Below are 15,666 nucleotides of genomic sequence, written 5' to 3'. Positions count from 1 at the left end.
TGTCTGAAAGCTGTGCCGAATTCTCCTAGGAGACCCGCTGATTCTGAGGAAGAGATACCAGCGATAAACCGATTCGAGGCGAGCAGGAGGCAGGCATTGAGGAAATACCGAACGCTCGGGGCTGAATTACTCCAATTTCCGGTGCAGCCGACGAAACCAGGCCACTCGCTATCAAAAATATATCCGTGTAAACACTGTGATCTCTGTATGCTCGGAAGCTCGATGGTTTGCTCGATTATTGAGGGAAGGGGGAAAGGTATACAGAGGACGGAAGGAATGAAATCTCGATTAAAGAAACGTAGGGACGATTCACTTCCTGAATTAGCTTTCCGCTGCCCATGGAAGCCCATTCATTCAGTAGAGGCGGGGATTTTCGTTTGAGAGGTTCGTTACTCGAGCAGAGAGGTCACAGCCGAATTTTCTGTACAGCGGGCCCACAAGGACTTGGGATAGTTGTTTCAACATATCATGAATAATATTCGCTACCTTTGTACGCGTGGGATGCCAATCTGAGGAACAGGCATTGAAGGATACGGTCTGTGGATTTTGTGTCGTTCTAGGCAAACGCAATTGGCACGTGTATTCGAGTGGAACGAAATTTAAGGCTTGTAAAGAATATTTATTTTTTTATTATTTAAGATTTCTAATTGTGAACTTGATTCTGAGAAATTTTTTTGGGTACTGTGAGCTACTCAGGGTTTCTTCTTTTTATTGGCTCTGAATCTTTTTTATATTCATTTTTTTGGACTTCAGTAAATTTTGGGAAAACTCTCTACAAGGTAATCAGTTTAATTAGAGGAAACTCTCTAATGGGTGTTGGCAGGATTTACAATTGAGAATAAATGCTGCTAATATTCGGAGAGTTTCCAGATAAACTGATCACCCTGTACATTCAATCCCTCTATACGATAAAAAAGAAAGTCAGGAGAAATTTTAGAATATCTGGCTACTAAAAAAATGAGATTAAGTATCCTCCCACGTAAATTCTTTTTTTTTTCTATAAAACAAAACTTCATAAGGGATCAGTTTCGACTTCTAGTAGATGAAACACTGAAAAAAATCAAAAATTCTTAATATATCATAAAAAATCTAACAGTAAGTCTTAATTGTCTCGTTCCACGCTAACGAATATTTTTCCAATTCGGCAGAAATGAAACAAATCAAAAGCCCGAAAAATTGGTTCTTCAAATTCGCTCGTACAAATTCAAAAAAGCGGATGGTTCTATTGCGCCTATGAATGATTGCTCAATAGAGATTCTGATCACGCTTTTCGGCACGAGAGAACGGTCGTTATCAGCGAAAGCACGTGTCGCAATCGGAAAGCGAGCTGCGAGGCATCGATCCAGGATGAAAGGAATTCACGTGCGTTGTGTTTGCGCGCGCGAGCGCGTGCTCCGCGGTTTCGCGGCTGGCATACCCCCCTGCGATGCAATTAACACTCGGTAACGACCTGTGCGATCGCATTAGTACGCGTAACCGCTGGCACTCCGTAAATGTAAGCGCATGTAATTACGAGGAAATAAATATTTTGAGGCCCTACGAAAACTCTGAGCTGACTTCTGATTCTTGGGAGAACCGAGGGATTTGAAAATTGTCCATTAACTGCTTGGCAAAAGGAGAATCTTGTTATAGAAACGCTTAATATTATTCTGTAAAATATTGTGGCTAGTTTTCTCCCTAAATCCATATTGGTTTTATTTTTAAATGTAATTTAGAATCCTTTTTCTTTGCAAATTTGGTAATGGAGCTTTTTATCAGCCTCTGTAAAATAGTGTGATATTCTCCCTAAATCCATATGAGATTCATTTTTAAGTGTTCATTTTAGGATCCTTTCTTTTGCAAATTTAGTATGGTACTTATTCTAATCAGCCTATTCTGGTTTCACTAAGTTGAATAAAGGAGATAGTTGAGATGGAAATTCGAATGGGCATTGTCGACGTGACATGCTTCAGAAATCGAACAACGGTGTTCGATTTTCCGAAGTGAGCGAAAAAAAGGCAAAGGAGGTCACGATGCAAGCTCAACGTACGTCCTTCGAGCGACGGAAACGTTCGTGTCATCTCTTCCTGTCCCGCGAGCAGCCTGACATTTAATTATCGAGAAACACCACAATGGGTGACGCAATTGGACACTCCCTTTTATTCCTTTTTTCGTTTCTACTCCTCGTTTGGAAGACAATATTTTTGTATTGTATTGAATTCTTTGTACAGAATGAAATACGTTGTTACAGACGTGTGTACATGTATCACACTGTGCAGTGTGAGTGGTGAAAACTCTGTGCTCTGTAAATATCGCAGTCAATGTTTTTCACTGGAAGAGCGCACTTGAAATCGTGTGTGTCTTATTGTTAATCTGAGAACCGTAATATTAGGGGCCAGAAGCTACAGTGTACCAGGGGATAAAGGATAGACTTGATGGACGAGGACCATTAATAAGGACCATTCTTTCGCTAAGTCACATTTGATTAAATTCGTTTATGTACTGCTGGGAGCTCAGAAGTTGTCAGTGGATCTGATTGACTCCTCAGAAAAGTACATAAAGATGGCACACACGCATTTCCTTTATTTGTCACGCCTATTACTACTACTTGCAGCGAATCAGCACTTCTCTTGCCCCTGTACCACCTCTCTGGCAACTTCTGAACTCCGAAGAGTACTTCGTTTGTGCTCGTGTGTCCATTAAACTCTTGATATTTAGTGTTTCCTTCAGTACAGTATGGGTAAAGGCTCTAGTTGTTGTGTATAGGAAAGTAGAAAGTGATGTTAAACTAAGCATCCTTCGCCATGGCCAAGAGCAACATTACCAAACCGAGGGAATAATAGGGGGAAGGTTAATGGTAGTGGAGGAGAGTGACGTCATGACTGAACTGCTGACAAATGAAGGGTTCCTCTATTCTACCCTCAAATTCCTTCCAGAGGGAATTCTTTTGGCAGCGCTGGTGAAGAGGGTCAGGCCTGTCTGCTCCTTTAAAGGATTAATCTTCTTTTTGGGTTCCATATGAAAGGTACAAGCTTGGGAAATGTATTCTTCAGTATAGTCCAGGTTTAATACTTGAAGCCAAAGAGATCTGAAATTAGATCCTTAAAAGTGCAACTCTGAACGAGATCCTTAGGAATCTGAGTTTAGTTTTAGGAACCTAGGTAAGTCCTTCATTATCTTTTTTACTTATTTTTTCAGAGCTTTTCCTTCTGTTATACTCAGAATCTGCTATACTCTTTCAATCTCGAAATCGACTCAGATTAAATAAACTAGTCTGCTCTCGTAGCAGCATATGCTATTCAATATTGGCAGAAGAGCCTCCATCTGTGGATGCTGCTACCATCGAGCTTTTCATTCAGAAGTACTTAATTTACATATCAAGCACACCTCGAGTTCAACATACATCCATATCTTTACTATCCGCGAGTCATAAGAAAAGGCACTCGGCTTTTCGTGCCAGAATGTCTGGAGCCATTGTTCATCGATCCGTTTACGTCCTGCAAGTAGAATGGCACCGATGCACTCGTAGGAAGGAAGTCAAGGTCACTATAACTGATTTAAAAATAAAGAGAACGAGAGTAATTAGGAATGTCGTAAACCGATTGTTACTGAAGAGTGTCTACAAAAGGTTCTACGATAAATGGAAGATCAGTTTAAATGGTAATTCATGTTCATTTTTTGTAGATAGATCGTTCTCAGTCGATTAATTTTCTTGTCAGTATCTTTCTCTGTATTTTAGCGCTCCTGATTGAAATAACAGCTAAAGGCTTCCTGCCAAGTGCTACTAAACGGTAATGACAAAAAGCACCAAATGGCCATCTGCCTGCGACGTAGTCAGGAATCGATCACGGGGGAAGAAAAACGTCAGAGCAGACAATGAAGAAGCGCGAGTGATAAATAGTCGTGGCATGGTACAGAATATCGCTTCGTGGTCAGCTACGAATATGCTGCCCCGAATATTTGATTCTTTGGTCCATTTAGCCTGACATGTTCATTTTCCTGCTGCAGCGTATCCTCGAGGGAGAATCGCAACGTTTGTTCTACCATGCGGTACATAAATTTCTATTTAATGACTGTAACTTGGAATATTGCATTAGGAATTGCTTTAGTTACGGAATCTATAACAATCAGATTGCTACTAATTTAATAAAAAATACGTGGTTTCTGAATACCACCATCAGATGTCACCACAAGTACCTAAAAAGGTACGTTCATCTAGGAAACTAAATTTCTTAAACATTGCTTGTACGTGTAATTAATAAAGTATTTTCATCGCAGTTATGTTACTAATAATACTTCTCTTACTATTATGTTCTCCTGATACTTACCCAGATTTCAAACTCCTTGGAACACCTCTTATACAATTATATTCTCCTGATACTTATCCAGTTTTTTTTGAAATTCCTTGGAATACCTCCTTTACTATAATGTTCTCCTGATACTTATCACGATACTTACCTTTAAATTATGTCACTACCTTATTTTACACGCCTTTGCACAACAGCAGAAACCACTACTCAACAGTACTCAGCACTCTCAACTATCCTACACCACTCCAAACTATCTCACACTACTCCAGACTACTCCACAGAATTCCATGCTACTCCACGATACTCCACACTATTCCCCACTACTCCAAAATACTACACACTCCACCCAACACCACTCCACACGATTTGGGACAACAGTACAATATACCACACTTCTCCACAATACTCCACGCTCTACAGTCCTGCTCAAAACCCTTCTAAGCACTATCCAATTTAACTACAACCTTAAATTCGAGCAAATATACGACTTTTAACGCAACAACTTCTCTTTTTCGTGCTTCCCGACCATTCGGAATTCATAAGGAGCGCCACCTAGCGTCGAAACTCCGAACAAAAATTAGAAATATTATTTTTAGTTCCACCCTTCCACCGCTAGATGGCGCCACTTGTCAATTCCGAAAATGCTCCTCGCGAAAATGGGAATTGACAAGTGGCGCCATCTAGCGGTGAAAGTTGGAACTAGAATTAGAAATTTTATTTTTAGTTCGGGTTCCTCACCGCTAGATGGCGCCACCTGTCAATTCCCATTTTCGCGAGCAGCATTTTGGGAATTGACAAGTGGCGCCATCTAGCGGAAAAGGTCGGAACTAGAATTAGAAATTTTACTTTTAGTTCGGGCATCTCACCGCTAGAGGACGCCACTTGTCAATTCCCATTTTCGCGAGCTGCATTTTGGGAATTGACAAGTGGCGCCATCTAGCGGTGGAAGTTGGAACTAGGATTAGAAATTTTATTTTTAGTTCGGGGTCCTCACCGCTAGATGGCGCCACAAGTCAATTCCCGTTCTCGCGAGGAGCATTTTAGGAATTGACCAGTGGCGCCATCTAGCGGTGAAAGTGCGGAACTAAAAATATAATTTCTAGTTTTAGTTCCAAGTTTTGCCACTAGATGGCGCCACTTGTCAATTCCCATTTCCCGCGGAGCATTTTCGGAATTGACAAGTGGCGTCATCTAGCGGTGGAAGGACGGAACTAAAAATATAATTTCTAATTTTAGTTCGGAATTTCGACGCTAGGTGGCGCTAGTTGTCAATTCCCATTTTCAAAAATCGAAGAAAACAGTTTCTGTAGCTCAAAGCCATGTTCTGCAGAATCAGAAATTGATGAGAAGGTTTTAACTGTACTGAATGGTGTTGAATAGTGTTTAAGAGAAGTATTGAGGGTTGTGGGATAGTGTGAAGAAGTGTAAGGTAGTGTTGAATTTATGTAAAACGGTGTTGGAAGTAGTGTGCGGAAGTGTGGAAGTTTGTGGAGTAGTGTAGAGTTGTGTGGAGTTGTGTGGAGTTGTGTGGAGTTGTGTGGAGTTGTGTGGACTTGTGTGGAGTTGTGTGGAGTAGTGTAGAGTAGTGTGGAGTAATGTAGGGGTGTGTAGAGTTGTGTGGAGTAGTGTGGAACAGTGTGGAGTTATGTGGAGTAGTGTGCAGTAGTCTGGGATAGTGTGGAGTAGTGTGGAATAGTGTGGAATGTTCAATACTCTATTAGTTCGGGTAGGAATTGAGCTGTACACCGAAGAAATAGAAAAGGTAATAAAATTGATACCTATACCTTTTCCTGTTCCATTCACAGGCGCGAGTGGAAACATAACGCACAGAAACTTAAGCGAAAGTATCATCTATTTATTCATCCCTACAGAAACGATACGCTTAACAACGAAAATTATCTTAAAATTAATAATACCTATAAAAGGTCAACGAACGATAAACGAACGAAACTTCTCACGCAACATTTCATCACTTACTCAATTACAGTTCGCGAGTTCCATTGCCTCCATTATCAAGAAACGATCGGGTCACTTCACAATCTCGATTCAGTTCAAAAAAACACATATCAAAAACGCATGCAAACACCTACCCTGAATCCAGCAAAAGGCACCGCGCGATATCTTCGTTTCTGGAAGACATCGATCCCACTTTATCGATAACAGAGGCAACGCCGATCGAATGATCGTGATGACGGGAATAGCTAATCGACGGTGCAAATTCGAGTTTACTTACACGACTTAACCTAAGGTCAGCGAGGTACACGCGAGCCTGAGTCTACTCTTCGATGAGAGAACCATGGACCAATGAAAAATCGACGAATAAAAAAGTACAAGAACCGGAGGAATTAGAAAAGCGATAGAGAAGGAACGCGCGGTTTTCCAAAAGACGCGAGAAAGCTAACGATTTGAGCAGTCGAGTTGAGCCAAGTCGCGCGTTCCTTCGGTCGATAGGACGTTGGTCGCGAGGGAACTATCGATCTCTCCTCGGTCTCGCGCGCACCGTCGCTGACCTATGCGAAGCGCAACCTTGTTGCCGAGGAGGCGTAGCGTCGCTCAAAAGGCCTTTCATGGACGGAATGGCTGATAAGGATCTGCAAAATGTGGCGCGATTTCGCGTGCGCGATTAAGTACTTAAGAATAACGCTATATACAATTCCGGGTCGCGAGCGTGGGCGTCCACTACACTCCAGAGTAAAAACCTATGCTGTCCCCGGATAAGTGATCACCAATTCTCTTTAATATAAGATCACTTATCCGGGGAGAGCTGTATCACTATTTAAAACTAGCTCTCACAATTCACATTTCACTTTTAGAATAAAAATCTGCTTTGTCCCCGGATAAGTGATCATCAACTATCTTTAATATAAGATCACTTATCCGGGGAAGACTGTAGCTGCATTAAAAATGAGCTTTTGTAATCCACCTTTCGCATTTAGAATCAAAATCTGCTCTATCCCCGGACAAGTGAATTAAAATCTGCTTTGTCCCCGGATAAGTGATCACCAATTGTCTTTAACATAAAATCACTTATTCAGGGAACGTTGTATGTCCCTTTAAAACGAGCTCTCACGTTTCGTCCTCAACTGGACAGCTTCTGGACTCGGTGTCATCGCTGGATTATCGTAAGCATAGTCTAAAGTGGTGTCTTCGCTGGGATGCCTCCTGGATAGGGTCGTGATAGTAGTGTTTGGGGTGGTATTGGTCACTCCTGTTGCACTTCCGCTTCCGCTGCTGTTCCCATTGCCGCTACTGTTCCGAGAGGGGGCCACAGTAGCGCTTATAGTTGGCATCGTCAGCTTTAGACCGTTCTGTCTAGGTACACCTGCTTCAGCGTCGCTCTGAGTCTCGCGATTGTTGTTGTTCGATGTGGCATTGTTGTTAGCATTAACAACGTTGTTCGTCCTCTGAAAAGAAGATGATTAGTCAGAGAAGAAACGAGCAGAAATTCCAGGATGATCAATATGATCTAGTATTTGTTACGTAAAGGATTGAAAATGTTTTTTCTCCATTAATGCGAAATAAAAATAAGGTAATATATAAATACATACTATTTTGTGATTTATGAACCTTTTTAGAAAGCTGTAATTTTTGTGCCTCCATCAGTCTATACTGTCTCTATAGACAGAGCTTGGTTTTAGCGTTTGCATTAATATTTCTGCTTACCTTTAACCATTTTCCAGTAAACGTGCGACGAAACGCATTGCAGAGCTTTTTCCAACAGGCGAGACGCTTCACTAAGAGGCACAGTGTTACTAGTAAGGAGAGGCAGGCAGTCGTGATGGCTATCGTGACCAGAGTCCACAATCTCTCGACTTCTCCTATTGAAGAGAAAGGTTTAGTTTAGTTTTTGACCATTAGTTTTGCTGAAATTTCAGGAAGCAGATGATGAGAGATTTTTGTGGGAAATAACTAAAGTGTGACTGAGATTATACTACTTAAATAATGGTAGTCTGCAGATTAATGGAGTTAATCTGTAATCTTATTCATAACTGTTCTAAAAGCCCCTCAGATTCTGCAACCCTACTCTTCTACTACACACAATTCTACTAACTCACAGGGGACCTTTACAGGGGCGAAAGTTCAGTCTTTTCTTTGGTCTTAGTTTCTAATATACCCTGTCTCTAAGAAACGATATCAATCCTTAAATAAAATAAAACTCAACACTACAACACTGTCTACTGTCTCTACACTCCATTATTTCAAAACAGAAAGACACTGAACACCCCAGAAAACTATAATAATAAAACGAAAAGGGTCTCCACAGAATTTTCTCATCTGCAAAACTCCTCAGTGATCCCATCCCAAATCTCACACTTCACTTCCTCCATCCACTCTCTCCACCTTGCTCCACCAACTCACCTTGCAGATTCTCATACTGCACCCGAAGCAGGAATCGCATGTGGCGCACGTACGCTGCAACGAGAAACAATTTCGAGTCACTTCATCGATCCAAAGTCAAAGCCCTACAAAATACACAAAGAAAGCACTCTGTAATCTCGTTTTCCTTTCGACAATGATGAAAATCAGACAACAACCTCGACGAGATCTCTCCAGAACAGTGAATTCGATCGGGTTCCTTTTCGTTCTCAGTTCCAGCCGATGCAACCTCGATGCAAGAAGGTGCAACGGGGGCTGGAGAGGGACGAGCCTTGTCGACGTGGACGAGAACGAGAAAGGGAGCAAGGGAGAGGGTCGAGGAGAGGAAAGAAGGCTGGCAGGTAGGCAGGCAAACGGTTGGATGAGTCATCGAGCGTGTTCGCGTGTGGGAAGTCGACGGAGGGACGGTGGTCAGGTGCAAAGTCAACGGACTCGAGCGCAGCTCCTATTCAGGTGTCTCGGGGAACGATTGGCCTACTACCTGCGCTTTCCTCCGATCGATCCCGCCGAGGAATGCCGGCAGACCGTACGCGCTATCGGGCACGATCGGTTGGATCGTCCCTTCGCCCTCGATCGAGGGTCGAGGGAAAAAGGCCAACCTGTGCTGATGGAATTTTAAGTGCCCTCGGAGTCTCTGGGTCGGAAAACGGGATTCGAGGGCTGGAGACATGGCTAAATTTTATTTGAAATCGAGATAGGGAAGGGCTATTATGTTTGAAATATTTTGGATAGGTATCTTTAAGAAATTCTAGTAGGAATTTGAAATTTTAAATATTTGAAATAATAGTATAAATGCAAAGAGTGAATTATTTCGTTACTTCTTTGTTTTAAATTTGGCAAAAGAAAGTGAATGACAGATTTATTTTGTGGAAGAGGAGTGTTTTCTTCCTGTAGTGGGATAATATTTTAAATATGCCCAAGTCTGGCTTGGAATAATCTTTTTCTACTGCTTTTTGAGAGGGGCAGTGAAATGTTTTACAAAAGTTAATGGGATAATTCTGCACTTCTGTTAAACATTGTACTGTACACTAAATTGCGAATATTTATGCATTTATGGATATTTATGGACTCCACAATTACAGAAGGTTCCCAGACACTTTTCACGATTTCTCCTAAATTACCTCCACAACTGATCCTTCAACCAAAGCTACAGTGACTCACAGATCCCTTAATATATTCAAATAAATTCATCTAAGTCCAGGTACTTCATTTCAACCTCTCGTTTCTAACTCCTATCTAGCTTCTCAGATTGCAACATCAAAATATATTCAAAGTTTCGACGTAATTACCTCTGAATTTGTAAAAGCAACTTCGTGAGTCACTGTGAGTATCTATCAGCTTCTAAAAAATCCTGACCTAAATCCTAAATCACCGTGGCTTACCTTGACATTTGCGTTGACAGACTTCTATCTGATAGTTCTTGTCGTTTTCGTCACAGATAGAGGAGCATGGCTCGCATTGACTGTGGTAGTCATTGCAGTATTCGTAGGAGGAGCACCTCACGTCCCCACAGACTGGGCCTTCTGCGTTTGATGCTCCTGCTGCGTGGCCAATAATCACCAGTCCCAAGGCGAGTCGCAGCAGAGTCTTCATGCTTGTCCGAGGCCCGAGACACTGTGACCACCGGATGTGCCACCCTCTGCAGGCTTCGGGTTTCTGCTTCGCCCTAGCGACGCTGCGAAAGGGCATCTTCGAAGAGAAGCATGCCCAACCTGGAAGAAAAGTAATCAATTAAAATCGTGTACCGAATAAAAGACATTACACAACAGAGCTTAGAGGAAATAAAGATTGAAATTTGATGGAGACCTGAGTAAAATTTAGTTAATTGAAATAAAAGGTGGAAGATGTACGAGATGTTTTTATTTGGACGATAACTTCAAAGGAGTAATCTGAATTTTATGGTGGAGCTAAGAGAATAGTTATAAAATAGCTTTCTGTATTGGTGGTCCTAGTAGTTGTGAAAGTGGTCTGAATAAAAAGTCTGATAACATTGAATATCTCAGTGAGTTTGTGTTACAGAGATTTGGAGATGAAAATTTTTATATACAGATCTTTGACTTGCAGGATAATTCTGAATCTGAGAAACTGGGTCCACGTGACTAGAAGAGAAAGACGTAGTACTCGACTTCCTCTCTACAAGCAATCATTAATGATAACACGTGGTTCCAGAAGACCACACTATATTCTACACACACTAACTCAATTAAAATAAAACAGCGACGAATAATTAAACAACGAAATTCCAAAGTGCTCACATATTATTATAAACAAATTAATTCTAAACTAATATACTACTCAAATAATAAGTCTAATGCCTCTATATATACTTTCATATTAAAAATCCACGAAAGTGTACGAACATTCCTCCTCCAAGTATTTTAGTATTTATCAGCACCACTCCTGATTAAAAATCGACGAAAAACAAGCGAAGAGAAAGATTCCCGCTAAGAATCGAAGAGATCCTGCCGCGTCCACGCTCCTAGTACGTTATAAGCACGCTGGAGAAGCGCGAAGAGGAGAGACGAGGAGAACGCGAGGTGACTCATCGATAGCCAGTGGTATCGCGCGACGAACGGGTTTTGAACGATCGTCGCTCGGTTGGTCGTGTTGACCTCGTGCTACCAAGTCACTCGTTGGTTCCACTCAATCATGAACATATCGCAGTTTCACACACAGGACTAGAAATCACTGAAATGTTTTGTCGCGAGCCGAGCGTTGCGTGCAAACCACTTGCAATACAAATTCCTTTGCATTCTACACTTTCTATATCTTCTGTCTAGGCTTCTGGTCGTTGAAGAAGGGGAACCGAGGGACATGGTATCACTACAAAAGGATTTTTTGTGGAGTATTGTATGTACAGTTGAGAGAAAGTTTCTGTCATAAATTATAATGCAAATAGTATGTATAGTGTTATGGAAAGGAACTATGTGTAGTAGTACAGTAGTATCATAGTATAATAGTATGATAGTAAGGTAGTGTACTAGTCTACTATAGACTCGGAACACTGCCACTATAATTAATCCTGAGTCGATAAAATAGCTTATAATTACAGTATTTCTACTAACTCTAATTGTACAAAAATTACCATTGTAAATTGAAGAATTTCAAACGAGCTGAACTCAGATTTTCAGAAATGATACCAAGAACAAGGTAAAATAAAAAAGAGACTCTATGCAATACCAAGAAACAACAAGCACACTAAACCACACAATCCTGCAAGAACTATAAAATATCTAAATTAATTTAGTACCCACTGTCTCCATATTTGAAATACAAGCTCCTTCCCGCCCTTTCCTAGTTTTCAAATATCAACTTCTAAAATGACAAATAAAAGGAAAAATCACCGAAACTCTTGAAGACGTTTTTCAAACACAAGTGTTCTGGATTTCTCATAAAAAGGCAGCAAACTAATTTGTACATCTACATAATTAAACATATAAAATATTCAACTCTGTCTATATACTCCCACTAAAAACACATCATAACAATCCTAACTCTCAGCCCCACCAAGGCCACAAATTATTTCCCAGAACAGAAGCCTCCAAGAAAAAACGCAAAACACAAAGTTCCACTAATCAGTTATCTATACCCAAGCCTTACATCTCGCCGCCAGGTTCGCCGAAGGAAATATCAATGCGTCACAACTCTTTCACTACCGATCATCGATCGCGTGTTTACCACCGCCTGCCCCCGCCGCCCACCGCCGCCTATTTCTCATTCAGCTCGCGTCCCAGTCGATCCTCCTCGAAGACGCCACGCCGAGGAGCCACGAAAACCTGAACGCGCACAGAGACGCGAGGGAGGAAGCAAGAGAGAACCAGAGACAGGAAGGAAGACGAAGAATGCGTCGTACCTGGTACCACCGAGCACCAGGCAAGCGCAGTGGCGTTGACCCTCGACCGGAAACGCAACGATCGGAATCGAACGGTCCCCCAGCGTCGTTCGCCAGGTGTACACGAAACTAGGAAACTGGGAAACAGTTTCTTTCCGAAGGCGGACAGATCGTGCGCGTCACCGATCGACAGGAATGTCGCCTGACCGGTTCCCCATCGAGCTGCGCGAGCGAGGAGCAGGGATCCATCGGCAACTTTCTCGAATCGGTAGAAGAAACAACGTAACTGCACCACGCTGACTACTAAGCGCGACCATATGGTAGCGTGCAGATGATCGAGAAGAAAATCGAAGCGAAAGATAATAGATCACTAGCTCAGAAACGAGATCGAGGCGATCCATTGTCCTTTAGCCACGCATGGCTGCCTCGGCGATCCATAGATCACGGCGCCTGCGCGTCGCCGCTTGCTCCCTCCAGCGATCGTCGAAATCCTTGGGCTCCTTTGATCGAAACTCTTTTTGGACCACGACGAAACATCGAAAAGGTGTTGCAGTGGATATATTGGGGATAGAGAATCGCGCACAGAGTGGTTTAAGGAGTTCAGGCTGGAAATGAATTGGAAATTGGTTAGATAGGGTTCACTGGAGTCTTACTTGGCAGCGATTGGCGGGATCGTTCGGTCCGCTAGCGGATGTGGCCGTGCAGCGAAGCGAAGATTATGAGCTCGCATATCGCTGATTCGCGCTGGGAGTCGAGGGTGACACCTTGTCGCGTCGACCTGCCGCGTCAGACTGACGATCGCCCGCCTGCCTCTTACCTTTACACCTGAATTCCACCTCTCCGGATTCCTTTTACCGACACTCGCCCCTCCAATCTCGCCTGCTCCTCCTACTGACGTTACCGAGCCGATGCCTCGGGCGCTTCTTCGTTCCTCTCCTCGGCGATTGGCTGCTCGGGTTACCTGTTGCGGCTATTGAGTCATTCTGAACTTTGAAAGAAATAAGGTTTGAAATGAAAGTTGAGATAGTATTTTCATGAGAACATGATATCTGACGATGGGGTTTCGTTTAATGTCTAAATACTGTGTAGATACTATTTATGTAGTATTTAGAGTCATAATCAAGGGTAAATAAAATATACAGGGCATAGAGATTGAACAATATAAGAAATGATATTCATTCTTCTATTCTATTCTTCCTGGAATTACTATCTCAAATCAAAGTTCATTTTCAATATTCTGTATCTGTTGAAGAAATAAAAATACTTGTTTATAACTATCTATTTCAAAAATCCATTTTCCCCAGCTCTAATCCTGAGTCAAATCACGCTAAGGACTTCCATAATTCTGTCTTGTTTATACACGTTTGAGGATCTGCTTTCTGATCTGCATCGGTGAACGTGGGGAAGCCTATCTTGAGGAGCACAACAGGAGTCGCCTACGAATAGAGGACCAGGATTAGAGACACGTATGTGGGACAGGAGTGGCTACTCGTTGGGGTTGCTCTTTGGTCGGTCGGTAAAACATTTTTCTCGATTCATCTGGAAACGATCCTTTGGTCACTCGTTTTCGAGACAAATGGAGTGAAATGTTTCGTTACGAGCTTTATTGCGTATTAAATGTCCATACAAAGGTATAACAATGGTATGCGCGATGCTCTAGGAACACTCGCATTATCGCTATTGTGTCACTACTATGATCGAGACTTAGGGTGAGGTTTCAAGCGCCCTGAATCGTCTCGGATCTTGCTAGATTGTCACCTTGAGAAGTTGGTAAATAGGGAACATAGAAGGTCCTTCTAAATGCAGTAGTAGTCGCTGTTGTTTTCGATACGCTTCAAATTTTCACGATTCCCTGGACCTTTAAATTTCTTGGTCTCGGTACAGTCTCGAAGTGACTGAAAACTTGCTGGAAAGTTTGTAAATAAACGTAGAAAAATTCCACCACTAAGATAAATGTCCCAGTAGTTGACCATGTCCGATACCTAAACACTAACGACAGTTTTATTCAATTTTGGACTTAAATTCTAATATATCAGGTATATCTAATTAAACATAAACACTAGTATCATAAAATAATATCCTTAGTTTCTGGGACCTCGTAATAGAAGTATCGGGATACACAGTTTTAGGTTGGTTACTTACTGAGACATTTAACATCCTTAAGTGTTTAGGCATTGGGACATTTACCTTAAAACATGCACCCTTGAGGCATTGTCCGCGACCAAATCGATGCTTTCCTATGAGGAGCTCGGCGGAACATAATCGATGGCCGGGGAAAATAAATGAAAGACACAGGGGCTAACGTTCCGTTACACTTTTGCGTTTTATTGCTTTCAACGAGCGTCGATCGAGTCCCGCTTCGAGCTCGAATTCGGACTCGATCACGTGGATCCGTGCATCGATTTCTCTGCCTATGCTCGTACAAAATATATTTTATCATAATTCGTATCCACGACAATCGCGCTAATAATAATGCGTCTTTCCATGCATCGACCAGTTTCTATCATGCTTCAAAACTCCAATTCCATCCTCCTTACCAACACTAATCCTAACCTCTCCTCTACCAAACAATCCTGCGTCTTCCCCACTTCCCCTAAAGCTACAACTACTCAATTTCATAGATGTTGCGCAAAGCACCAGTGGAGACGCCTAGAAAAATCGAGATTGATTAACCGCTGTCAAAGTCGATTTTTGTTCAGTCAGCCTGCCACGAAGAACTTTGCATGAAATATTACCGAAACGAGTTTCATCAGAGGAATGTTCAAAAGGGAAGAGGAGAAGCCGCGCTCAGAAACCTGTACCCGCGTTTCAGCGTTACATCAAAAACTCTTCCAAATTCTACTAAAAAAAAACGCTTCTGTGAAGCTACGTTACCCTCTCCAACCAAATACACACGATACATGAGTGGTCATTAGAGAAATATACGCGTGAATGTAACTCGGGATCTCGATCCCCTTCCTCGAAACGCCCTCGCCGACGGCTGCACACTCGAGATGCGTTCCGCCGTCCCTCAACCTCGCCACGTCTGCTCGCGACGACGTCTCGCTACAAGTTCCACTTGCGGGAGCTGCACAGGCACAAACTCCAGCAGCCCGCGAGCGTCGAGCGAATGTTCGCGTCGCTGCCCCGACCTTTGCTCGCGTTCCCGTTTGGCCGAGAATCGACCGT

General features: G+C 42.4%; 1 protein-coding gene and 1 long non-coding RNA gene across 2 annotated transcripts; one reads left to right on the top strand and one right to left on the bottom strand.

Moving 5' to 3' along the window:
- Window positions 1-2,850: 2,850 nt before the first annotated feature.
- On the top strand, window positions 2,851-3,774 carry LOC143182961 (uncharacterized). Its single transcript, XR_013002540.1, has 3 exons — window positions 2,851-3,140; window positions 3,269-3,639; window positions 3,719-3,774. It is a non-coding gene; the product is annotated as an uncharacterized LOC143182961 (long non-coding RNA).
- Window positions 3,775-6,123: 2,349 nt separating this feature from the next.
- Window positions 6,124-13,273, bottom strand: LOC143188870 (uncharacterized). Its single transcript, XM_076393368.1, has 5 exons — window positions 13,152-13,273; window positions 10,049-10,378; window positions 8,649-8,702; window positions 7,953-8,107; window positions 6,124-7,693 (listed from the first exon to the last, which is right to left on the bottom strand). Exons 2-5 carry the CDS (start codon window positions 10,353-10,355, stop codon window positions 7,343-7,345), a joined length of 867 nt encoding a protein of 288 aa, XP_076249483.1. The 5' UTR covers window positions 10,356-10,378; window positions 13,152-13,273; the 3' UTR covers window positions 6,124-7,342.
- Between the last annotated feature and the right edge of the window lie 2,393 nt (window positions 13,274-15,666).

The sequence above is a fragment of the Calliopsis andreniformis genome, chromosome 1 (assembly GCF_051401765.1).
Source record: "Calliopsis andreniformis isolate RMS-2024a chromosome 1, iyCalAndr_principal, whole genome shotgun sequence".
Classification (NCBI taxonomy): domain Eukaryota; kingdom Metazoa; phylum Arthropoda; class Insecta; order Hymenoptera; family Andrenidae; genus Calliopsis; species Calliopsis andreniformis.
This window is presented reverse-complemented; position numbering and strand designations above follow the sequence as displayed.

Bases quoted from the DNA above. Each gene is read 5' to 3' on its own strand.
- LOC143188870 (XM_076393368.1), bottom strand. From the start codon at position 10,355: ATGCCCTTTCGCAGCGTCGCTAGGGCGAAGCAGAAACCCGAAGCCTGC. The intron at 8,108-8,648 runs GTGAGTTGGTGG...TCTCTTCAATAG, and splicing joins GCAGTATGAGAATCTGCAAG to GAGAAGTCGAGAGATTGTGG. The intron at 7,694-7,952 runs GTAAGCAGAAAT...TCTTCTTTTCAG, and splicing joins TTACTGGAAAATGGTTAAAG to AGGACGAACAACGTTGTTAA.